Here is a 27,500-nt window from a genome sequence, read left to right as displayed (position 1 = left end):
GTAACCACATGATGTGAGTGCACCAGTCCAGGAAAATGATCAAACTACATGAATAACATGATTTTGATATTATTTTTTTTATCTTGATAGATTGAAAATCAACACCAATGATTTGACTGATGAATATTATCACATAATTTATTCAGAAAGTATAAATAATGACAAATAAAGATAGAATACTGTTAACCACAACATGTAAGTGTAAAAAAAACCCCAACAACATTATGATTTGTACATTTTCAGAATGTGCTTGTTCTATTTAAAAAAAAAAGAAAACAATCTGAAGTTGTCTTTATTTTTAAGTTATCGTGCCGTGATTTTACCAGTCCGGCCCACTTGGGAGTAGATTTTCCTCCATGTGGCCCCCGATCTAAAATGAGTTTGACACCCCTGGGTTAAAGAGTAATGGCAACGGTTTGTTTTCAACGCCAGTCTGGTTGCTATGGCTCGAAGAACCCGTATGTAGCTCAGTTGCCCGGATGTCGGCCCTCACCCTTTATTTGTGTAATCAATGAACAAATATAGCCAAATCAATGACAGCCATTATGTCATATTAATTTCCACCAATAGAGTAATATCTGTGTAAATGTAATTATAACAAAAAGGCAGTTAAAAAAAATAACCATAGCAACGTGCCAGTCTTTTGAACGACTCCTTGAGAGGACCGGCTCCTCAACATCCGGCTCCCTTCAACGAGCCGTACAGCGCATGTGTAAAAGATAGGAGATCATCCAACGTTAAAGCATGTGTGTGTGTGCATTCTGCTCTGCTTTAACTTGCCATCTATTGTCAAGTTCAACTACTCAACGGCGGTAAAGTGCATTTTCTAGTCCGTGTCGGACAACTTGGCTCGCAGCAGTGACGTCAGGACTTTAGCCGTTTACAGCCAATACGGATGTGACGTCATTATTTGAGTGCGTAGGGCTTTAACGGGAGTGTGCTAGGTTATGATCACCGAGGCGTGCCGATTACTGTTACGTAAACCCCCTATAACCAATCATGTATACACTAATCTGATGAGAGTGATTGCTTCAAGATTTATTTTAAAATGATACTTTGGGGTAAATACATGCCATCGATGACTCACCGATTAGACTGTAGTGGTAGGGTTGGTGATTACAGGGGCGTACGGTTCACCGACGGTGTACGCCGGTGTTGTAACCAAGCGCTTCTCGTGTATCGCTTGCCTCCCATTTTGGGTTTTTCCAAGGTGGGCGGGGCTTGTAGAGAGGCGTTGCCGCATAGTGTGTGACTGGCAGATACATATATAATATATATACATATATGCTGCAGTACACTTACATTGCGCACTTCCCTCTCGCACCCACCTCATAGTCACCATAATAAGGAGCATAAAAGATGGCTAACTACATCCACGTACCCGAGGAGGCGCCGGCCGTGCCTACAATGGAGGTTAGGGTGGAGGAGAGCGACTACAGGAGCGGCGCGCTCAGTCTCATGAAGGAGCTCAGACCCAACTGGAAGCCCTCAGAGGTCAAATTGAAGGTACACTTTTATTGTCTTGGTAAAAATGACATTTTACTTCCAATTTACTGCTGCCCAAATACGCATTTATGCTAGCTGACTTGCAGCATTCAAGCTAGCTGCCGTCACGCGCTTGCTTCCTTCCAAAAGCATCAAATGACTTGGAATTTACTGCTTTATGTGTGATACTTATGTCTTTTTATTATTATTATTATTATTATTATTATTATTATTATAGCCAAGGAGGCGAGGCGCTCATTTGCAGACAGTTTAATCACATCTGCGTCATTTCAAGTCACGACCAAACCAAACCTCGCGAGATTTGGATGAAGCTTGAGTATTAGCTACACAATATAATAACATACATACACATCTTCCAAGGCACTGTTTTTCAACCACTGTGCCGCGGCCGTGAGATACAGTCTGGTGTGTCGTGGGAGATTATCTAATTTAACCTATTTGGGTTAAAAATATTTTTTGCAAAGAAGTAATTATAGCCTGCAAATTATGTGTTGTTGTTGAGTGTTGGTGCTGTCTAGAGCTGGGCAGAGTAACCATTTAATACTCTTCCATATCAGTAGGTGGCAGCAGGTCGCTAATTGCTTTATAGATGTGGGAAACAGCAGGGGGTAGTGTGCAGGTAAAAAGGTGTTTAATGCTTAAACCAAAAATAAACAAAAGGTGAGTGCTGCTAAGAAAAAGCATTGAAGGTTAGGGAAGGCTATGCAGAACAAAACTAAAACTGAACTGGCTACAAGGTAAACAAAAACGGAATGCTGGACGACAGCAAAGACTTGCTGTGGAGCAAAGACGGCATCCACAATGTACATCCGAACATGACATGACAATCAACAATGTCCCCACAAAGAAGGATAAAAACAAAGTAGATGCGGGAAATATCGCTCAAAGGAAGACACGAAACTGCTACAGGAAAATACAAAAAAAGAGAAAAAGCCACCAAAATAGGAGCACAAGACAAGAAGTAAAACACTACACACAGGAAAACAGCAAAAAAGTCCAAATAAGTCAGGGTGTGATGTGACAGGTGGTGACAGTACACCTACTTTGAGACAAGAGCTATAGTGATGCATGCTTGGTTATGCTTTAAAGTCACATCCAACAATTGGATGTGACAACGACTTTTTACTGCCAACTGAGTTTCGTTTTTTAGTGATTTCTGCTGGTGGTGTGTCTCCGCGTTTTTTCAACGCAGAAAATGTGCCTTGGCTCAAAAAAGGTTGAAAAACACTGAGCTACACAATATAACAACATATGCATGGCTTGTTGTCATAATTAACAACAATTAGGGTTAGCTAAACCAACTTTATAACTCCACAGTGACGTTTTGGTGAATTTACACAATTGAAACAGTACAAAAAGAATGAAATTGTAAATTAATAATACTAACAGACACTCGTAAACGTGTTAGCAAATGTTAACAAGGCTAGCTTTGTTACATGACGATAGCACGTACAAATATGCATGACAACACTCCTACAGACATCACACATGGGAGCTTATAGTAAGTAAGAATTGCTTTAGTTATATTGTAAAACTTACAAACATTGTGTGGAGTAATGGAAATAATGAATTTGAGTAGAAATGCTATGGACGACTAGAAGACTGAACAGCACTTCTACTTCCGGCTGAAAGCTCAGTCTAAAACAGAAGGACACCGCAGCACCTGTATTGGGAAAACCTCTCAAAGATGGTGCCATCGCACATCAATAACACATCTGTTCAGTGTCTTTGTTTATTTTTAAACTATTTGCATTATGGCCATCAGCGAAGAACAATCTGTAAATTAGCCACACCGTCTTATAACATCTCAGAATGAGATGTCAATTTGTTGACGTCTCTTCAACCTCTTGATTTTTTATACATTTATTTTTTTTACCCTGACTTTTTCACACTGAATTTTAAAACACTGACTTTAACAAACATATTTTTTAAACACACATTTTGCTTGCAAATTTGTATTCAATGGAATTGTCAGCAAAGTTTGATGTAAAAAAAAAAAAAAAAGAGCTCACAAAATTCAAACGCAAAAATTTAGTTACATATATTCAGCGTAAAAAAAAAAGAAGTTTGTAAATAAGACAACAATTAACATCCAAATATGAGCATTTTTCTCTTTATTTGGTACTTGAAGTGACTGTAAGCATGTGTGCGCTTCTAGAAAGAAGACTGAAAACTGTTGCATAACAGTCGACTCTGCATAAAGTGTGGTTAAGCTTGAAGAGTGTGTCATCTATTTAACATGATCTGTGCAGAAGATAAATAATAGTTTTCCTACAGAGGTTTGCATCCCTACCCCTCTTTTTTTTTCCCTGCCTCGTGGAAAGCAAAGCAGTTTTTGAGTGGAAGCAAGCGTTGACATTCTCAGACATATTCTAACCCTCAGACAATGAGCCCTGCTGTGGGGGAGTGGGGGTGTGGTACAATCAGGATGGGAGTTGGTCACGCGCCCTCACCCTCTTTTCCCATCTTCATCAATGACCGCAACAACAAAAAGGGAACCTCAGCAAATGCCAATCATTGGTGCCAAATGAAAAATCAAATTCCTGTCATTCTCAGTCTATCCCTCATACAGGGAACAATTAGGGCTGGTATGTGGACACCCTCCCGCCTCACAGAAAGGCTCCAAAACACAGATGGTTTAGCTTGAATGAAGGCCAACAAGCGTCCTTGTTTTGTGAAGTTGTGTAACAAAGAGATAACGGAAGGTTCCACAACTCCAGTTCTTCACAGACGGCATCACAAACAAGCTGCTGGGATGCTACGTGGGCACAGCCCTGCAGGATGTGGTCCTGGTTCGTATCTATGGCAACAAAACGGAACTTTTGATCGACCGTGAAAACGAGATCAAGAGTTTTCGCGTCCTGCACGCGCACCGCTGCGCCCCGCGCCTCTACTGCACTTTCAGCAACGGCCTCTGCTACGAGTTCCTGCAAGGGACGGCCTTGGAGCCCGAGCACATTCGCAGCCAGCCCATGTTCAGGTACTCACACACTCTCCCTGTTCTTGCTTGGCCATTCCTTTACATGCCATTTGTCTGCTTTCCCAGGCTCATTGCCAGGCAGCTGGCCAAGTATCACGCCATCCACGCTCACAACGGCTGGGTGCCCCAGTCTGACTTGTGGCTAAAGTTGGGCAAGTACTTCTCACTCATCCCTAAGTACTTCACCGACCCTGAGCAGAACGCAAGGTACGTACTACACTGACATGACAGTACTGGTATGCCTTTCACACCTGACTCATAAATGATAGCGATATAGCTGAAAACTGGATCACAATATACATTTTAGAAGAACAAAGAGTTTTCCATATATTAGCCGCACTGGACTATAAGTGGCAGATATCTACAATTTACACACAAATATTCTGTAATTGTTTATTTGCATACCTTAAATGTTTCCACACAGTGTCTGTAACACGGCAGTAAAACAGCTGATCAGACAAAACAGAAGCTGCGCAAGCTAGCTCTCCAGTCAGCTAAACAGACTCAATAACTCCACGCTGACGTTTTAGTGAATTTACACAATTGAAACAGTACAAAAAGAATGCAATTCTAATGATGCTAACTTTATTACATTATGATAGCAGGTACAAATATGCATGAAAACACTCCTACAGACATCACACATGGGAGAGTTTAGTAAGTAAGAATTGTTTTAGTTATATTGTAAAACTTACAAATGTTGCTTGGAGTAATGAAAGTAATTAATTTGAATAGAAACGCCATGGACGACTAGAAGACTGAACAGCACTTTTACTTCCGGTTGAAAGCTCAGTCTAAAACAGAAGGACACTGCAGCACCTGTATTGTGTAAACTTCTTAAAGATGGTGTCATCGCACATCAATAGCACATCTGTTCAGTGTCTTTGAGGTTTTTTAAACTATTTGCATTATGGCCGTCAGCGAAGAAAAATCCGTAAATTAGCCGCACAGTTTTATAAACCACGGCTTAAAAATTGTGATTTATAGTCCGGAATTTACGGTAATCCGTTCCAAATAACCACAATTATAACCACAACACATATTTGCAGAGAAACATGCAGAAAATGATACAAAACAAATATAAATGATTAATGAAATTTTACATTGAATGCCGTATGTATAGCTCGGTTGGTTGAGCGGCCGTGCCAGCAACTTGAGGGTTCCAGGTTCGATCCCCGCTTCTGCCATCCTAGTCACTGCCGTTGTGTCCTTGGGCAAGACACTTCACCCACCTGCTCTCAGTGCCACCCACACTGCTTTAAATGTAACTTACATATTGGCTTTCACTATGTAAAGTGCTTTGTGTCACTAGAGAAAAGCGCTATATAAAATATAATTGATTGATTGATTTTTGAGGAGGCGGAGCAGGACACTAGTGGTCACTTCTCTGTGCTTCAGCGTGTGTTTTTCTGTGGTTTTTTCACCTTTTGACAAATGTCCGTTTTGCTAACTCATAATAAGTTTGAAAAAGACAACCGAGCAGTGTGGAAAGAAGGAGAGAATCACTGTGGAGTGAATTATATTTATATAGCGCTTTTCTCTAGTGACTGCTTTACATTGTGGAACCCAATATCTAAGTTACATTTGTAAAGCAGTGTGGGTGGCACTGGGAGCAGGTGGGTAAAGTGTCTTGCCCAAGGACACAACAGCAGTGACTAGGACAGCAGAAGCGGGGATCAAACCTGGAACCCTCAAGTTGCTGGCACGGCCACTCTACCAACCGAGCTATACCGCCCCACAATTTACAACAAACTATTTGCAAGAAATTCATTAATGGCGCTCACAAGTATGGAAGAATCGACGAAGCAGGCTTTTTACCACAGCAAGTTTTTAATTGTGATGAGACCTGACTTTTCTGGAAAAGTATGCCAGAGCAGACTTATTTCTCAGCTGGAATGAGGTTGTACACATGTTCCTGTCTGCTCCTTTCTCGTCAGCTCCTCCTTTGCCGTAGTTAATGTAAGTGGATTTAACTTGACTAAATGTTGATTGTTGTGTAAAGTTAAGGATTTTTGTGATTTCTGATTGTTTGTAATGGCACCGACGGGACCTCTGCGCAGCGTACACAGAACCGTTTAGCTTGTCGTCGTTGTTGTTTCGTATTGCTAATGAAGAGAAAGTTGAGCCATCACCTCCTCGTTATGTTTGTTTGGCATACAGTACTGTATAGCACTATATATTGTGTACAAACATTCACTAAAATATGGACTCTTGTCCAGGCTGGAACCCATTATTCATATTTACTATGTTTTTATGGAGACATTTGCTTTACAATACTAACTTTTGTATTTACGACCCCTGTTGAAGAAGCAATGAAGTACATTAAGTGGAAGTTCCGCTGTATTTTGGGAATGATGTATGGCCGTACTAGCATGTTAGCCAAGCTGCCAATCTGTGACTGGTGTGTTCCAGGTTGAACACGGAGGTGCCCAGCCCACGCTGCCTCCGTGAAGAGCTGCTGTGGCTCCAGCAGAGCTTGTCAGTGCTGGGCTCCCCCGTGGTCCTGTGCCACAACGACCTGCTGTGCAAAAACATCATCTATAACCAGCAGGCAGGTGAGTGTCCTCTGCGCGCACCTGCATTCTTTTTTGAGGCTTGACTTTGTGTTGTGAAGCATCATGCGCTCAGGTAGGAATGAAGTGCACTTCCCCCACTCCTCCTCACACATTTCACTCATTGCTGCTGTTTGTACTTGGCTGTAGATCAATACACCAAACCGGTTGGGATACATTGTTTCCAAATCTTCATGTACACCCTTTAACTTCCTGGGTGTTTATACATATTTGTTATCACACACCTTTTTGCTTAGAAAATGTACTGGCAATGGCAGGGAGCTACAGGGTGTAATGTGGGCGGGGCCCTTCTCACAGCTCCTTGTGTGTAGCCTCTCTCCCTTAGGACCGTCAGCCTGCGCCGCCTTGCCCTGGGGAGGCAATGGAGAGCCACAAACTTCACCTGTGGTGGGGCCCTTGTGTGTAGTGTGCCTTATCACCATGGGGCCCTCCAATGCTACTCAGCCACAACTTGCCCTTCTCTTATTGCTAGGCTTTTTTTTAATAGCATGTCAGGTGGTTTACATTTATAGCCACATCTTACCAAGCTGAAACCTGCTTCTGCAGATCTATACAAACACATACATCATCTGGCAAGAATTTAAACCTCCAGAAGCTTCTATGAATCCATGGTTTTGTCCGTCAAACAAGGGTTCATTGTTTCTGCCAAAACATGTAACTGTAAGCATTAAACGCTAGAGATCGACCGATTATGGGCTTTTTGACGTATCGTATTTTCCGGATTTCAGAGCGCACCAGCACAGTGTATATATAGGCCGTACCCCCTAAATTTTAGAAGAAAAAAATAATTTTCCGCCATTAGCCGCACCGGACTACAAGCCGCAGATATATATGTTGTGAAATTAGTTATTTACTCAGATTTTGTAAATGTTTATTTACATACCATAATTGTTTCCAGACAGTGTCTGTAACACGGCAGTAAAACGGCTGATCAAACAAAACAGAAGTCATGGTCATGGACCCACTAGCTGCACAAGCTAGCTCTCCAATCGGCTAAACAGACTCGATAACGGTGACGTTTTGGTGAATTTACTGAGGAATTTGTGAAACTGGAAAAATACAAAAAGAATACCATTGTAAGTTAATAATACTAACACAGACACTTGTAAACATGTTAGCATATTAGCTAATGCTTATTCATTACATTACGATAGCACGAAAACACTCCTACAGACATCACACATGGGACGCTTTAGTAAGTATGAATAGTTTTAGTTGTATTGTAAAACTCACAAATGTTGCTAGGAGTGATGAATGAAGAATCCATACAAGTAGAAACGCTATGGACTGCTAGAAGACTGATATACTTCTGCTTGAAAGGACTGAATGGAAAGACACTCACTGCATTGAGCGAAAACAATAACAAACATGTGAAGTGTCTTTGCTTGTTTTTGTTTTTTCAAACCTATTGCAAGAAAAATCCATAAATATATTAAAAAAGTAGCGCCATATAGTCGGGAATTTACGGTATGCACATGTGATACCAGTATTTAGAAATTGAAAATAATAATAATGAGTGAAGTAGATAACAGCCAGTACAGTGCTGGTTGATTTGTCCACAATAGCCGATAAATACATTAAACGCATGTTTTTTGGTAGGGACGTGAGTCCACTGCCACTCACATCAACATCGCGGGTGACAACATGCAAAATATGGGAATATTTTCTCCTATTCTTGGTCAAATATGAATATCTTGCTGAAAAGGAGGAATGTTGGACAGTGCGGTCAGTAAGATTGTTAGCTTGTACCTTGCTAGCGAGCTAACAAGTGTGAGACCAAGTTGTGTGAAAACTTGGTTTCACTATCATTTTAGCCAAAGTAAACCAGCTACATCAATTATAGTACTTTTTAAAGCAGCCTAAATTTGCAATGCAATCAAGAAAGGCACAATAATAAAGGTTAATACACACTCACACACACACTGTCCTTACTTGTGTATGGACAAAAGTTTAATAGTTATTTGTATTTTTGTAACAGCCTAATGAATAGCATAATTACAGTATAAATAAATATTTATGAATGAATTAGTCATCTTTGTTGTTAGTAAGCACATGCCTAAAAATATCTTAAGCTGAATTGAAAAGTTGATGGCTAATTTAGAGCCATGTGTACGCTTTATAATCCGTCGACTAATCGTTAGGATAGTTGATGACTAGTGGACTAACAAAATAGTCCTTAGTTGCAGTCCTGTTGTACAGTTTGTCTCCTCTGCTTACCTGTCAAAACTGTACATTTTTTGCCAGTAAATCCTGGTTTTGTCCTTCTTTCCTGGCGTCTTCCTGGTTCCGTTCAGTTTGTTTGTGCTAATGCCGCGATCAAGCCTCCATTTGCAACACTCAGAGTGGGTTCATTAAAAGAGTTTCCTCTTCCGTGATTCATTCACATAACACCACCACAGAGATGGCAGACAGTAAAGATATCTCTGCCAGAAATCCAAACGTTGTGTAAACATTTTGACAAATAGGAGATGATTATGTAAGTAAAGAAGAGAAGGCAGCGGCTCACACATTCTCATACTTTCTGTAACATCCAGGAAGAAATGTCAGCCATCTTAAAACATGTCTCAACTATAATCTCCGTTAAGGAGCCCAGAATTGTTTTATTTCAATGTTTGCAATATTTCAGAGTTCCTCACGGGAAAACCTTACTATGTATTACAGCCACAAACTGCTATAAAATTGTAATAAATGGAGTAGATGGCAAGTTATTGTAATGTAGAATTTTTTTTTTTTTTTAAACTAATTTTTCCTTGACATTTGCCATATGTAGAAATGCAACTTCAAGCCTAGTCCAGCTGTCAACTGACATATAGGGCTCGACCGGCCACATGATTTTGCAATGCATTGTGGGGGCTGGGTGGACGCACTTGTTTGATTGAAAATGGATTGCACAAAATACAAAAATCAAGGGACTGTACCGAGACAAACTGTACCCTAGTTCGAAGACTTGCTGCCTGGAGAAATATAATTAAAATAGTCGTGGAATTTGACTCATATGAGCTATGATCACGTCCGATGGACGAGTGATTTGAATCATGTAAAAGTCCCGCCAGTCTATATCTCGTCAAAGGAGTCCGTTTTTTGTTTTTTTTTACCAGTGAAGAATGTCAGAATGCAAAGTATGTTAAGACACATTGTGCTTCCTTAAAATGGTGTGTAATCTAGGGTTTTTATCTCTTATGTGAGGTACCCCGGCCATGTTTCCTCGAAAAAACAAGCCCATGTTTACTTTTAAATACTTTGATCACTGAGCTACCTCTCTGAAAATAACTCATTCATTTTTGTGCTCACCGTGACTAAAAGTAAACAGACATGCTTTTTTGTTGTTTGTTGCCCACAGCTAGCTTGGCTAAAGCTAACAGCCTACTAAATGAAACTGAATAGAACACGGCAGTGTGAAAATTCTGTGAACAGCAACATGTACCAGGTGATGGTGTTAAAAGTCATGTTTGATGGTCCAGGCTTTCATTGTCTCTTTATTAGCTTCATATCCCCACTTCCTTTGGCTTTGCATTTAGCTGAAAATGAGAAAAATCTCACCAATGTTTTTTTTTTTCATAAAGCTATCATGACCACGATGGTGGCAGTTATTGATGCCACAAGTTCGCCTCATGTTTTCAACTTATAGAAAGAAAATAAGTAACTTAGAGTAGCATTAGAGTGGAAAAACAAGTTGACTTTATATGCTTAATTGCTCCTATGTCACAGATCATGTGACTGGGGTCCTCATCTCTCATAATGGCTCTGGAATCTCTGAGGTTGATACTATTTTGATCATATCTATTTACTCCCAAACTTTGGAAGTCTTTTAGTGTCATAAATCAGATATATATGATAATGGCTTCAATATAGGGGCAACTTGTGGTTCAACTCTCCTCTTACTTTAAGCACAGGGTCTTGTAAATAGCTATTCGGAGTCCAGCAAAACCCACAATGCATTGCTTTTGTGTTGACTATTGTTTAAATAAGTTTTACTGCAAATGAACATCGGTTAAAAACCCTATCGGTGGATCTCTATGCTGTTTCAGGCTTGACCGTAAGATGTGGCTCAAGATGTATTGCTAAGAGCAACATATGGAGGAAGTGTACATGGTTGTTGAATTGTGTGACGAGCTTTAGGAAGCCTCTGGTCCATGACATGGTTTGCAGGAAAGGACTGAGCATTGGAGGTGTGTTAGTGGCTGACAGCCAGGCCAATATTGTCAGTGAGAGAGTGAGCATGTGTGAAAGATGTTTGCCCCAACCTTTTCATCTGCTGCACAGGGGGGCTATAGCCACTGCCTGGAGGTGTTCAGTTGGACCCCCACTCCGCCTGGTAACCCATCTCAAAGTGTTTCTCTCTAGTCCAGCACAGCTCATGTTCCATGTGAATGAAACTAAGAGCCCCATTCATTTGATTGAATTCAAAGTCATTCTGTCACAACTGGACATGTCAAAGCAAGGGTTTGTATTTTGAGATCTAGACTGCATGCCTCTAACTGCACTGTACAATTTGTTCTTTCTGCTCCTCCTGACTTGATAAAACCTGCCTCTCTTATGTAACTCTGCCCAGTGGGCGGGGCTTCTTCTTTTCACATCACCTAAGGGCCTGTTTTAGTAACTACACCGCCTTTATTGTCCCAGCTCCACATTCTGGTCAAACCGGCCTGTTCCCCGTTTCCTGCATGTATCCAAAGCAAACATTCTCCCTGTCACTTCCCTCTCCTGCTTCGCTACACTACAATCCCTGCAGAATACACACTGTTAGCAGCTGATAACTCAGTCTGTCACACATGATAAAAAATTAAAAAAAAAAGCCTTCCTCAGCGTTAGCTAGGATGAATTTTGGTGGTCTCAAAATGCAAACTCTTTCTCCTTGACCCCTTCTCTACAAAGGCCGGCTGATTTTCCGGCCGCTCCAGTTGGACAGGAACCAAGTCAATCCCTAGTCTTACATTCTGAGTTATCAAAAGGGATACTCATTTTTAAACAATGCATCATCATCATCATCATCATCATCATACTGGATGTGCTTCCCTTGTCTCTGCCTAAACAACACTGCTTCTCCTTGCAGGGAACGTAAAGTTCATCGACTACGAGTACGCTGGCTACAACTACCAAGCCTTCGACATTGGCAACCATTTCAACGAGTTTGCTGGTAAGTTGGCGGAAGCTGTTTGCCGAAGGTGATCCAGGATTCACATCCAAATCGCAATTTTTACTCATTCCGATTTGAAATTGATACAAACATTTTAAAGATTCAATTAAAGAAATACTTTTTTGCTTTTTTTTATTAATAAATTTTTGGGGCATAGAAATATTAAATTATTATTATTATTATTAAATATTATTTAACATTTTCAAAGAAAAGTCATTTTTTGGTGTGATAATAGATGATAAAATGAAGTGGAAACCTCATGTAAAAAATATACAACATAAAGTAGCAAGAAACATGTCAATAATGAACAAAGCAAAATATGTTCTGTTGCATAAATCACTTCACATTGTCTACTATTCACTAGTGTTACATATCTGACTTGTTGTGTAGAAATATGATGAAATAATGACTTAAGTATACTTATTCACTAACTGTTGCATAAATCACTTCATATTAAGGCTGCAGCTAACGATTATTTTTCTATCGATTAATCTATAGATTATTTTTTTCGATTAATCGGTTAATCTATAGATTATTTTTTTCGATTAATCTATAGATTATTTTTCCTTTTACCGATTATTTTTTTATTCAAAATGAAGATGAAAAAATAAATGTAGGCCCGTTTTTTCAAAAGGCATGGCTTTTATTTACAAAAAAAAAGAAGTATGACCACTCAGTCAACATTGACAACAACATGACTAAATATTCTGTAACAATGTAAACATTTAAAACTTTTAACATTTAACAAAATTAAAAGTAGCTTATTTGCTTTTTAATGTGCAAATATAAAAGTCAACATCCAGTGCAAATCTTAATATTCTGCAATAGTATAAGCATTTCAAAAGTAAAAGTATTGCTTATTTTGCTTTAAAATGTGCAAAAATAAAGATAAACATCCAATACAAAAAAGTGCAAAACGAAATATTCTGTAACAACAGTGTAAACATTTCAACAAAAGTGAAAGTATTGCTTATTTGCTAAAATGTGCAAAAATAAAGATAAACATCCAATACAAAAAAGTGCCAATCTAAATATTCTGGAGCACTGTAAACAGTAAATATTGCTTTTAAAATGTGCAAAATAAACATCCAGTCCAACACAGTACACAATAACCAATTCTACTCATTCCAGTGAGTGACTAACAGTTGTAATGAAGAAAGGTTAGCATGTCTACTTGCTTTGGTTCTTTTCTTGTTTACAATATTCCCAGCAGCTGAAAATAGGCGCTCAGAAGGGGTCGATGTGGCTGGAACTGAGAGCTAATTAGCCTTCACCTCAAGCCAGGACTGCGAGTGAGCTGAGCTGCAGTTTAAGTTTCTAGAAGGTCAACGGGCTCGTAGTGATGTTACTAGTAGTTGACTGGGAGGTGTTTATTATCATTTGGGGACAGTCCGCTGCCTGATGCTCACCTGCTAAACACCTATCTGCTCCACGCTGAAGCGCTGACTACATGCGCTATGAATATGCACTGCTGATTGGCTGATAATGCTTCGTGTGTACCAATCAGATGGTTGTGTGGGTGGGACAATTTTGCGTGTGTACCAATCAGATGGTTGTGTGGGTGGGACAATGCTGCGTGTGTACCAATCAGATGGTTGTGTGGGCGGGACAATGCTGCGTGCTGAGACAGAGGCAGACGGAGCAAAGCAGCTTGTTAAGACTTTAGCTTTAGCTTAGAAACTCGTTCGGTACACCCCCGTACCGAACCGAAAGCCCCGTACCGAAACGGTTCAATACAAAACACATAACGTTACACCCCTAGCAGATACAAATGACACATTCATGTTTTTGTGTAATGATGACAACGTATGCTCGCGCGGACGATTGACTAGTTGATGGTTTTCTTTTCAAATGTTCGTTCATAGCCGTTGTGCTGCTATGATAGGCCATTTACACTCAACACAGTGTGCATACAACAACATTATTAGGCCGTTTATTGAAATACTCCCACACTTTTGACCACTTTTGGCATGCTTTTCCCCCCTCGCTCGCACCGCTCGCATCGTCTTCTTTGATCGTCTGCTTTGCGCTTCGCCATGACGGTAGTGTGACGTCATTATGCGACGCGTCGACGCACAAAAACGGCGTCGACGTATTTACGTAACCGATGACGTCGACTATGTCGACGCGTCGTTTCAGCCTTACTTCATATTGTCTACTATTCACTAGTGTTACATATCTGACTTGTTGTGTAGAAATATGATGAAATAATGACTTAAGTACACTTATTCACTAACTGTGTTACAAAAAAGATCAGTTATAATAATACATAATGTTAGATATAGAGAACATACAAACACTTTATTATTGAATCACAAATGTTGAAGTTCGATGATTTGCAAACATGTTAAATGATGCAAACTATAACCTGCTATCCAAGAATGTACAACAATTCTTCTCAACAAAAGAGGAGAAATATAACCTTAGAGAAAAATGTAATTTAAAACATTTGTATGCACGTACAACACTTAAAGCCTTTAGTATATCTGTATGTGGAATTAAATGATGGAATGGATTAACCAAAGAAATCAAACCAATATGATTCAGTTTAAAAGACTGTTCAAACTACAAGTGTTCACTCAGTACACACAACATAATTTCTGATGAACATCTTGAAGATCATTTATGTATTTAATATTTGTTTACTTAATATGGTATATTATTTATTTATTCACTGTTGTGTTACAGAGAACAAGGAAATGGGATGAAATTGTTATGGTATAAAAAGGGGTAGGATTAAATAAGCTCTGCTTCTTCCTACTCCTTTTTAGACGTGCTGTAATGAAACATGTGATGATGACATTGTATCTTATGTATGTTCCACTTAAACTGAACTGAACTAAGTATTGTCTTGTCAATTGCTTTTTACATTTCTATCTTAAATATTGTCAAGTGGTGGTGTGAGTCTTCAGACATTAACCATTCGGTTCACAATCCAATCCATGGAGCACAATGGAAACAAGCCTTTTGGCTTTTTGTGCCATCCATTTGACTTTTTAAAGCATTACATGGATTCCATTCTTTAGGATGTCAATAAACTTCTCAATCAATCATTCAACACGATTCTTGATTCAAACCCATTCTCACAAAGTATATTATTTAGTATGATAATTATATTGAATCATTTTAAAGGCCTACTGAAATGAAAATGTCTTATTTAAACGGGGATAGCAGATCCATTCTATGTGTCATACTTGATCATTTCGTGATATTGCCATATTTTTGCTGAAAGGATTTAGTAGAGAACATCGACGATAAAGTTCGCAACTTTTGGTCGCTGATAAATAAGCCTTGCCTGTACCGGAAGTAGCGTGACGTCACAGGTTGAAAGGCTCCTCACATTTGCACATTGTTTACACCAGCAGCGAGAGCGATTCGGACCGAGAAAGCGACGATTACCCCATTAATTTGAGCCAGGATGAAAGATTCGTGGATGAGGAACCTGAGAGTGAAGGACTAGCGTGCAGTGCAGGAGGTATCTTTTTTCGCTCTGACCGTAACTTAGGTACAAGCTGGCTCATTGGATTCCACACTTTCTCCTTTTTCTATTGTGGATCATGGATTTGTACTTCAAACCACCTCGGATACTATATCCTCTTGAAAATGAGAGTCGAGAACGCGAAATGGACATTCACAGTGACTTTTATCTCCACGACAATACATCAGCGAAGCACTTTAGCTACGGAGCTAACGTGATAGCATCGTGCTTAACTGCGGATAGAAACAGAAGAAATAAGCCCCTGACTGGAAGGATAGACAGAAGATCAACAATACTACCAAACCCTGGACCTGTAACCACACGGTTAATGCTGTACCGCCTGGCGAAGCCTAGCAATGCTGTTGCTAACGACGCCATTGAAGCTAACTTAGCTACGGGACCTCGACAGAGCTATGCTTAAAACATTAGCTCCCCACCTACGCCAGCCCTCATCTGCTCATCAACACCCGTGCTCACCTGCGTTCCAGCGATCGACGGCGCGACGAAGAACTTCACCATGATGATCGGTGCGGTCGGTGGCCCGGAGACGGAAGAAGTCAACCCAGACAGGTGAGGACAGCGGTGCGGCGGCGGACGGCGTTGTAGCTTTTGACGACAACCCAGCCGCCATCAGAGTCGGCAAGAAACATATATTTCCCCAAAGTTACGTACGTGACATGCACATAGCGGCACGCACGTACGGGCAAGCGATCAAATGTTTGGAAGTTTGATAGCGCGTCTGCTATCCATCTCAAAGTCCTCCTGGTTGTGTTGCTGCAGCCAGCCGCTAATACACCGATCCCACCTACAACTTTCTTCTTTGCAGTCTTCATTGTTCATTAAACAAATTGCAAAAGATTCACCAACACAGATGTCCAGAATACTGTGGAATTTTGTGGTGAAAACAGACGACTTAAGCTGGCCACCGTGCTATCCCAAAATGTCTGCTTCAACGCGTGACGTCATCATACCGAGACGTTTTCAGCCGGAAGTTTCCCGGGAAATTTAAAATGTCACTTTATAAGTTAACCCGGCCGTATTGGCATGTGTTGCAATGTTAAGATTTCTTCATTGATATATAAACTATCAGACTGCGTGGTCGCTAGTAGTGGCTTTCAGTAGGCCTTTAAAACAAGTTACAGGTTAGAAAACTTCCTAAAAAATGGATTTGTATAAACAAAAACAAAAAATATTTTTAAAACTCACTAATGATGACAAAGATGAACAAAAATGTCATTAATAAGCCCCAAATTCTGAAAACTATTTCAATTGTATACAAATGTAAAAAGTAACGTATGGTATTACTTTCATTAGTTATTTGCTAACAGATGTTTATTTCTACGATTGTTTTCTCTTTCTTTGTTATAATAGTTATTACTAATCTTGGATTACTGTCTGTAAAAACAAGTTTTCAATCCACGTTTTGAAAAATGATAGATTGCGTTTCCAGTATTCATACTGTTGCATTTCTGAAAGATGGATTGTTATGTGTGAAGTTTTGTATCAAACAAAATAAAAAGTAAAATATACTTTTTTTTTTCAAATCGATTTTTGAAAATGATGAATTGATTTAGTTAGAATCGAGATGAATGACAATCGCGATTTGGATGTAAATCGGTTTGTTTTTTTTAGCCCACCTCAAATGTAAAGCTGGGATCGTGTTGGTCTATTTTCTTTTATTACATTAACACTTTTGTGATTTTTATCAATTAAATTAAAAAAATATATAATTTTTTTAGATAAGTTTTTAGTCGTATAAATAGTATGTCAGCAGCCAAGAGGAGCTTTTGTAACCTGCAGCCTGTTTTTAGTCATATGGTCAATAACACATTACAAGAGTGGAAGAGTGAGGTAAAGATGCCCACTCTAATGTTTTTAGTCATGGATATAGTCAATAACACATTACAAGAATGGAAGGGTGAGGTAAAGATGCCCACTCTAATGTTTTTAGTCATGGATATAGTCAATAACACATTACAAGAATGGAAGGGTGAGGTAAAGATGCCCACTCTGTTTTTAGTCATGGATATAGTCAATAACACATTACAAGAGTGGAAGGGTGAGGTAAAGATGCCCACTCTGTTTTTAGTCATGGATATAGTCAATAACACATTACAAGAGTGGGAGGGTGAGGTAAAGATGCCCACTCTAATGTTTTTAGTCATGGATATAGTCAATAACACATTACAAGAATGGAAGGGTGAGGTAAAGATGCCCACTCTAATGTTTTTAGTCATGGATATAGTCAATAACACATTACAAGAGTGGGAGGGTGAGGTAAAGATGCCCACTCTAATGTTTTTAGTCATGGATATAGTCAATAACACATTACAAGAATGGAAGGGTGAGGTAAAGATGCCCACTCTAATGTTTTTAGTCATGGATATAGTCAATAACACATTACAAGAATGGAAGGGTGAGGTAAAGATGCCCACTCTGTTTTTAGTCATGGATATAGTCAATAACACATTACAAGAGTGGAAGGGTGAGGTAAAGATGCCCACTCTGTTTTTAGTCATGGATATAGTCAATAACACATTACAAGAGTGGGAGGGTGAGGTAAAGATGCCCACTCTAATGTTTTTAGTCATGGATATAGTCAATAACACATTACAAGAATGGAAGGGTGAGGTAAAGATGCCCACTCTAATGTTTTTAGTCATGGATATAGTCAATAACACATTACAAGAGTGGGAGGGTGAGGTAAACATGCCCACTCTAATGTTTTTAGTCATGGATATAGTCAATAACACATTACAAGAGTGGAAGGGTGAGGTAAAGATGCCCACTCTAATGTTTTTAGTCATAGATATAGTCAATAACACATTACAAGAGTGGAAGGGTGAGGTAAAGATGCCCACTCTGTTTTTAGTCATAGATATAGTCAATAACACATTACAAGAATGGAAGGGTGAGGTATAGATGCCCACTCTAATGTTTTTAGTCATGGATGTAGTCAATAACACATTACAAGAGTGGGAGGGTGAGGTAAGGATGCCCACTCTGTTTTTAGTCATGGATATAGTCAATAACACATTACAAGAGTGGAAGGGTGAGGTAAAGATGCCCACTGTAATGTTTTTAGTCATGGATATAGTCAATAACACATTACAAGAATGGAAGGGTGAGGTAAAGATGCCCACTCTGTTTTTAGTCATGGATATAGTCAATAACACATTACAAGAGTGGGAGGGTGAGGTAAAGATGCCCACTCTAATGTTTTTAGTCATGGATATAGTCAATAACACATTACAAGAGTGGGAGGGTGAGGTAAAGATGCCCACTCTAATGTTTTTAGTCATGGATATAGTCAATAACACATTACAAGAGTGGAAGGGTGAGGTAAAGATGCCCACACTAATGTTTTTAGTCATGGATATAGTCAATAACACATTACAAGAGTGGGAGGGTGAGGTAAAGATGCCCACTCTGTTTTTAGTCATGGATATAGTCAATAACACATTACAAGAATGGAAGGGTGAGGTAAAGATGCCCACTCTAATGTTTTTAGTCATGGATATAGTCAATAACACATTACAAGAGTGGGAGGGTGAGGTAAAGATGCCCACTCTAATGTTTTTAGTCATGGATATAGTCAATAACACATTACAAGAGTGGGAGGGTGAGGTAAAGATGCCCACTCTAATGTTTTTAGTCATGGATATAGTCAATAACACATTACAAGAGTGGAAGGGTGAGGTAAAGATGCCCACTCTAATGTTTTTAGTCATGGATATAGTCAATAACACATTACAAGAGTGGGAGGGTGAGGTAAAGATGCCCACTCTAATGTTTTTAGTCATGGATATAGTCAATAACACATTACAAGAATGGAAGGGTGAGGTAAAGATGCCCACTCTAATGTTTTTAGTCATGGATATAGTCAATAACACATTACAAGAGTGGAAGGGTGAGGTAAAGATGCCCACTCTAATGTTTTTAGTCATGGATATAGTCAATAACACATTACAAGAGTGGGAGGGTGAGGTAAAGATGCCCACTCTAATGTTTTTAGTCATGGATATAGTCAATAACACATTACAAGAGTGGGAGGGTGAGGTAAAGATGCCCACTGTAATGTTTTTAGTCATGGATATAGTCAATAACACATTACAAGAGTGGGAGGGTGAGGTAAAGATGCCCACTCTGTTTTTAGTCATGGATATAGTCAATAACACATTACAAGAATGGAAGGGTGAGGTAAAGATGCCCACTCTAATGTTTTTAGTCATGGATATAGTCAATAACACATTACAAGAGTGGGAGGGTGAGGTAAAGATGCCCACTCTAATGTTTTTAGTCATGGATATAGTCAATAACACATTACAAGAGTGGGAGGGTGAGGTAAAGATGCCCATTCTAATGTTTTTAGTCATGGATATAGTCAATAACACATTACAAGAGTGGAAGGGTGAGGTAAAGATGCCCACTCTAATGTTTTTAGTCATGGATATAGTCAATAACACATTACAAGAGTGGGAGGGTGAGGTAAAGATGCCCACTCTAATGTTTTTAGTCATGGATATAGTCAATAACACATTACAAGAGTGGGAGGGTGAGGTAAAGATGCCCACTGTAATGTTTTTAGTCATGGATATAGTCAATAACACATTACAAGAGTGGGAGGGTGAGGTAAAGATGCCCACTCTAATGTTTTTAGTCATGGATATAGTCAATAACACATTACAAGAGTGGGAGGGTGAGGTAAAGATGCCCACTCTAATGTTTTTAGTCATGGATATAGTCAATAACACATTACAAGAGTGGGAGGGTGAGGTAAAGATGCCCACTCTGTTTTTAGTCATGGATATAGTCAATAACACATTACAAGAATGGAAGGGTGAGGTAAAGATGCCCACTCTAATGTTTTTAGTCATGGATATAGTCAATAACACATTACAAGAGTGGGAGGGTGAGGTAAAGATGCCCACTCTAATGTTTTTAGTCATGGATATAGTCAATAACACATTACAAGAGTGGGAGGGTGAGGTAAAGATGCCCACTCTAATGTTTTTAGTCATGGATATAGTCAATAACACATTACAAGAGTGGAAGGGTGAGGTAAAGATGCCCACTCTAATGTTTTTAGTCATGGATATAGTCAATAACACATTACAAGAGTGGGAGGGTGAGGTAAAGATGCCCACTCTAATGTTTTTAGTCATGGATATAGTCAATAACACATTACAAGAGTGGAAGGGTGAGGTAAAGATGCCCACTGTAATGTTTTTAGTCATGGATATAGTCAATAACACATTACAAGAGTGGGAGGGTGAGGTAAAGATGCCCACTCTAATGTTTTTAGTCATGGATATAGTCAATAACACATTACAAGAGTGGGAGGGTGAGGTAAAGATGCCCACTCTAATGTTTTTAGTCATGGATATAGTCAATAACACATTACAAGAGTGGGAGGGTGAGGTAAAGATGCCCACTCTAATGTTTTTAGTCATGGATATAGTCAATAACACATTACAAGAGTGGGAGGGTGAGGTAAAGATGCCCACTCTAATGTTTTTAGTCATGGATATAGTCAATAACACATTACAAGAGTGGGAGGGTGAGGTAAAGATGCCCACTCTAATGTTTTTAGTCATGGATATAGTCAATAACACATTACAAGAGTGGGAGGGTGAGGTAAAGATGCCCACTCTAATGTCTTTAGTCATGGATATAGTCAATAACACATTACAAGAGTGGGAGGGTGAGGTAAAGATGCCCACTCTAATGTTTTTAGTCATGGATATAGTCAATAACACATTACAAGAGTGGAAGGGTGAGGTAAAGATGCCCACTCTAATGTTTTTAGTCATGGATATAGTCAATAACACATTACAAGAGTGGAAGGGTGAGGTAAAGATGCCCACTCTAATGTTTTTAGTCATGGATATAGTCAATAACACATTACAAGAGTGGGAGGGTGAGGTAAAGATGCCCACTCTAATGTTTTTAGTCATAGATATAGTCAATAACAAGACTGGGAGGGTGAGGTAAAGACGCCGACTCTAATGTTTAAGATGGCCACTCTAATGTTGAGTCTCCTCCCCAGGCTTGAACGAGGTGGATTACAGTCGCTACCCAGACAGGGGGTTCCAGCTGCAGTGGCTGCGCTCCTACCTGGAGGCCTACAATGAGCACAAGGGTGTGAGCACGCAGGTGACTGACACCCAAGTGGAGCTCCTTTACGTGCAAGTCAACAGATTTGCTCTGGTGAGTCTTTTTATGCACAGACCATAACTGCGGTAAAACTCCCCACAGTTTATTCAATCAAAGTCATGGAAAAAAAGGTGATGGATAACCAGACTTGGATCAAATGTGGGACTAGACTAGCGTTTACTTGCTAGCTGGCATAAATGATAACATAAAAAGAAGAGACATATTTCCCCATGAAAAAGGTGAACTTGTACAAACACATGACTGTCTAAACAAGTAAGATTTTAAACTAGAGGCTGTGCTGTCTTCATCCCCGACAGTAGAGATGTGAGTCTTTGAGTCAATGATGACACCCCGTTTCTTACTTTTTTATGGACATGCAGATATTGTCAGCCATCAACCACGACACTGGAAATTTAACAGTGTTTCGATCATAGCTGAAATAGTCTAAAGCGCCCCCCGCAACCCCAAAGGGAATAAGCGGTAGAAAATGGATGGATAGATCAACTTTTTATTTTCAATTTAAAATATTTTGACATTTGTATAATTTTTTAAAGTGTATTTTTTATTTAATTTATTTGGATTCTCTTTTCTGTTTCATTGTTCTGTATGTAGTAGTTGAAATGTACACACACCAGATAGGGTAGTACTAGTCACTTTTTATTCTTTATACTCTGTGCATTTTATTCTTACTTATTATTTGTGTCTTGTTAAAATGTTCCTGTGCTACAGCGTTTTTGGAGTAAGGGAACATTCAAACTAGTGATGGAAGTAAGGCACGGCCTTATTGAATGTTTACAATGAAAACAACACAAATGTACGCTACCGTTCAAAAGTTTGGGGTCACCCAAACAATTTTGTGGAATAGCCTTCATTTCTAAGAACAAGAATAGACTGTCGAGTTTCAGATGAAAGTTCTCTTTTTCTGGCCATTTTGAGCGTTTAATTGACCCCCCAAATGTGATGCTCCAGAAACTCAATCTGCTCAAAGGAAGGTCAGTTTTGTAGCTTCTGTAACGAGCTAAACTGTTTTCAGATGTGTGAACATGATTGCACAAGGGTTTTCTAATCATCAATTAGCCTTCTGAGCCAATGAGCAAACACATTGTACCATTAGAACACTGGAGTGATAGTTGCTGGAAATGGGCCTCTATACACCTATGTAGATATTGCACCAAAAAGCAGACATTTGCAGCTAGAATAGTCATTTACCACATTAGCAATGTATAGAGTGTATTTCTTGAAAGGCCTACTGAAATGATTTTTTAAAATTTAAACAGGAATAGCAGATCCATTCTATGTGTCATACTTGATCATTTCGCGATATTGCCATATTTTTGCTGAAAGGATTTAGTAGAGAAAATCGACGATAAAGTTCGCCACTTTTGCTCGCTGATAAAAAAAAGCCTTGCCTGTACCGGAAGTAGCGTGACGTCACAGGAGCTAGTATTCCTCACAATTCCCCGTTGTTTACAATGGAGCGAGAGAGATTCGGACCGAGAAAGTGACGATTACCCCATTAATTTGAACGAGGATGAAAGATTCGTGGATGAGGAACGTGAGAGTGAAGAACTAGAGGCAGTGATGGACGTATCTTTTTTCGCTCTGACCGTAACTTAGGTACAAGCTGGCTCATTGGATTCCACACTCTCCTTTTTCTATTGTGGATCACAGATTTGTATTTTAAACCACCTGGGATACTATATCCTCTTGAAAATGAGAGTCGAGAACGCGAAATGGACATTCAGTGCCTTTTATCTCCACGACAATACATCGGCGAAATGCTTTAGCTACGAGCTAACGTGATAGCATCGTGCTTTAACTGCATATAGAAACAAAAAAAATAAACCCCTGACTGGAAGGATAGATAGAAAATCAACAATACTATTAAACCGTGAACATGTAAATACACGGTTAATGCTTTCCAGGCTGGCGAAGGTTAACAATGCTGTGCTAACGACGCCATTGAAGCTAATTTAGCAACCGGACCGCACAGAGCTATGCTAAAAACATTAGCTCTCCACCTACGCCAGCCAGCCCTCATCTGCTCATCAACACCCGTGCTCACCTGCGTTCCAGCGATCGGCAGAAGGACGAAGGACTTCACCCGATGCGTTTGGCGGCCCGGAGACGTAGGAAGTCAAGGTGAGGTCGGCGGCTAGCGCGGCTAGCGCTCCAACAAAGTCCTCCTGGTTGTGTTGCTGTAGTCCGCTGCTAATACACCGATCCCACCTACAACTGTCTTCTTTGCAACCTTCATTGTTCATTAAACAAATTGCAAAAGATGTCCAGAATACTGTGGAATTATGAAATGAAAACAGAGCTTTTTGTATAGGATTCTACGGGGTACCATAACTTCCGTTACTCTGACTTCGTCACGCGCATACGTCATCATACCGCGACGTTTCAGCCGGATATTTCCCGGGAAATTTAAAATGTCACTTTATAAGTTAACCCGGCCGTATTGGCATGTGTTGCAATGTTAAGATTTCATCATTGATATATAAACTATCAGACTGCGTGGTCGGTAGTAGTGGCTTTCAGTAGGCCTTTAAAGTTAAGACTAGTTTAAAGTTATCTTCATTGAAAAGTACAGTGCTTTTCCTTCAAAAATAAGGACATTTCAATGTGACCCCAAACTTTTGAACGGTAGTGTAATTCTAGCCAATATTTCACACTCATTTCCTCCTATAGAGTAATATTTGTGTACATTTAAATGATTCTGATCCACATCTATTCATAATTGGTACTAGTAGTGATTGTTTCCTTAATTTAAAAAAAAAAAACAGCTAGAAGATGATATTTTAACACACAAAAAAAAATAATTAGGCTCTTATGAAGCCAGAACAATATTTATGTTTCCTCTGCCAAGAAAGTCTATTTATTTTAGGTGTTTTAATCAAAAAAACCTTGCTTAAAAGATTTCCATTTGAGCACATTCAATAATACCACAATAATGATCACAATAACTGCAATATAGAATGTATTAGGGTTGTACAGTATACCTGTACTAGTATAGTATAGCGGTACTAATGATTCAAAAATGGTACTACACTCTGTTTGAAAAGTACTGCTTCTCATTTATTCATTTTTTTAACGGGCATGGCGGCGCGCTGTTGTCACGTGGTGACATTGCTGGTTTTACAAGCAGAGGAGCATGTTGGGCAGTGCACACACACAGAGTACTTACAAGCAGACAGTGTGTAGACAGAAAAGGGAGAATGGACGCATTTTGGTGTAAAGATAAAGGTGAAGTTATAACACTGAAACACCCTCAGGAAGAGGGTGCTGAATGTAAGCAAGTGCAATGGGTGGACCGACACCTGACATCCACTGTAATGATACCAAGTACAGGAGCGTATCTAGTCCATACTACTATGATTACGTCGATATTTCTTAACGTGACAAAATCTTTGTTCCTTTTTAAAAAAGTTATATTATGTTTATAAAGTCGTAAATATGTCCCTGGACACATCAGGACTTTGAATATGACTACTTGGTATCGGATCCATACCTAAATGTGTGGTATCATCCAAAACTAATGTCAAGTATCAAAGGAGAAGAATAAGTGATTATTACATTTGAACAGAAGTGTAGATAGAACATGTTAAAAGAGAAAATAAGCAGATATTAACAGTAAATGAACAAGTAGATTAATAATCAATTTTTAAAGTTTGTCCCTCATAATGTAGACAGAATAATTAATGACACAATATGTTAGCCACACAAATAGTCTTGGATGTCAGGAAGGAGACGAGAGGTCACTTCTGGCTTCTTATCTTGTCATTTCATGTTTGCTACACACACGTGTTGTTTACTAAACACCTCACATACTGTATCTCCTCCAGGGACAAATATGGATTACAATGTATAGCAAAATAGAATCAAATATTCATTATAACATCATTGTGATGCTATAGTGCAACTATAGAATGTAAGTAAACAAAAAGGTGAATCTAACACGACAAACAGGGTACTACATTTAGGGATGGCTACCAAATCCGGACCCGACCAAATCCCGCTGCTCCTACCTGGCACCGATGCACCTAGAATCCAACGGTGCCATGTTTCGGTACCTGGGTTGTGCGTGCCGTCATGCCCGACTCTTCGTAATTGGGGACTAGGCAGTCACCCTAGCAGCACTGAGAGCGCACTCACACAAACTATCACTAGGTAATGTTGCAATTTTCAATGCCAACAAAAAAAATGTACTCATACGCTCTAACGTAAGTAAAGTAAGGCTCCACTTTTCTGAAAATAACACTAGCATTATGCTACGGTACATGTTCATCCCATACAAGCTGCACACGGACTACTCTCAAATATAGCCAAGTTGACTTTCTCTGAGTAATGTGTCTGAAGCATGGATGACGTGTGTGTCCCTTTTAAGAAGAAAACATGTGACCGACTTAGGAAGCACTCCTACTATGTGAAGTCAAAGGAGTGAGTGGCCTGTTGGATGTCACCATCATGGATGTAAATGTCAGAAATAAAACTAATGATGAGGAGTAAAATAAGATAGAATTATAAATAATGATGATGAGTAAAATAAGACAGAAGTAAGAAGAAGCAAACATAATAACATAGAAGTAAGTCAAATGAAACATGATCATGTAGCAGCAAATAAAGTCAACATTCTAGTCTGGACTACACTTGTGCATTTCATATTTCTCTCTTATTTATATTTACATTTGTATACATATTTATATTTCTCTCATATTTATTGATATTTACTAGCTAGTAATTGTTGTTGTAGTCATTTATTTGTCAGATGAGTGTCAATGCAGCTAGTGAGTGTGCCACACCCTCACTACTCTTTACACGCCCTCAGGAAGATGTGTAGATATGTTGTGTGTGTGTGTGTGTGTGTTTGTGTGTGTGTGTGTGCGTGTGTGTGCGTGTGTGTGTGTGTGTGTGTGTGTGTGTGTGTGTGTGTGTGTGTGTGTGTGTGCGCGCGTGCAAACACAAGTGTCACTTGTTTACTGTCCAGAGGAAAAGTGTTGTGTTGCCATGACGACTAATCCTTGTCTCCTCTTGCAGGCCTCACATTTCTTCTGGGCTCTCTGGGCTCTCATTCAGGCCAAATTCTCCACCATTGACTTTGACTTTTTGGAGTAAGTTCAACTAAACCAACTTATTGGTTTTTATTTGACACTGAACGTATTGCATTTGAATGCAGTGACATGTTTACATCAAAGTAGGATCAAAATAGTTGATTTACTGCAGAATAGTTTTTTAATTATGAATCCTTTTTAGTTGAAGAAAATGTTTTTTTTACTTGTGAAATGTTTTTTTTTAATTGCAGAAAATTATTTTTGTTGCTTACGAATCGTTCTGTTAATTGAAGAAAAATGTTTTTATACTTGAGAATGTTTTTTTTACTTGAATATTTTTTTTTTTACTTTAGGCAGGCAAGGCAAGGCAACTTTATTTGTATAGCGCTTTTCATACACAAGGCAGACTCAAAGTGCTTCACAGACAACAAAGTGAAATGAAAGAAAATAAAAGCAAAATTAAAATGCAGACAATAAAAATAAAAACAGTGCAGACGTTAAAAGTTAAAAGATTAAAAGATTAAAAGATTTAGCTGAAAGCTAAGGTGAACATAAAAGTCTTCAGTCTAGTTTTAAAAGTAGTGAGAGTTGGGGAGAGTCTGACATCTTCAGGAAGTTT

General features: G+C 39.2%; 1 protein-coding gene across 1 annotated transcript in view; it reads left to right on the top strand.

The window, feature by feature from the left end:
* Window positions 1-1,196: 1,196 nt before the first annotated feature.
* The window catches only part of LOC133662484 (ethanolamine kinase 1-like), a 28,421-nt gene continuing 2,117 nt past the window's right edge, over window positions 1,197-27,500 (top strand). The window contains exons 1-7 of the mRNA XM_062066524.1: window positions 1,197-1,506; window positions 4,227-4,486; window positions 4,553-4,693; window positions 6,899-7,041; window positions 12,113-12,196; window positions 21,724-21,884; window positions 26,868-26,941. Coding sequence (XP_061922508.1) covers window positions 1,360-1,506; window positions 4,227-4,486; window positions 4,553-4,693; window positions 6,899-7,041; window positions 12,113-12,196; window positions 21,724-21,884; window positions 26,868-26,941 — 1,010 coding nt within the window. The 5' untranslated portion in view covers window positions 1,197-1,359. The remainder of the gene's footprint in view (window positions 1,507-4,226; window positions 4,487-4,552; window positions 4,694-6,898; window positions 7,042-12,112; window positions 12,197-21,723; window positions 21,885-26,867; window positions 26,942-27,500) is intronic.

Source organism: Entelurus aequoreus, linkage group LG12, assembly GCF_033978785.1.
Source record: "Entelurus aequoreus isolate RoL-2023_Sb linkage group LG12, RoL_Eaeq_v1.1, whole genome shotgun sequence".
Classification (NCBI taxonomy): domain Eukaryota; kingdom Metazoa; phylum Chordata; class Actinopteri; order Syngnathiformes; family Syngnathidae; genus Entelurus; species Entelurus aequoreus.
The sequence above is the reverse complement of the archived record's forward strand: the minus strand, read 5'-3'. Positions and strand labels throughout refer to the sequence as shown.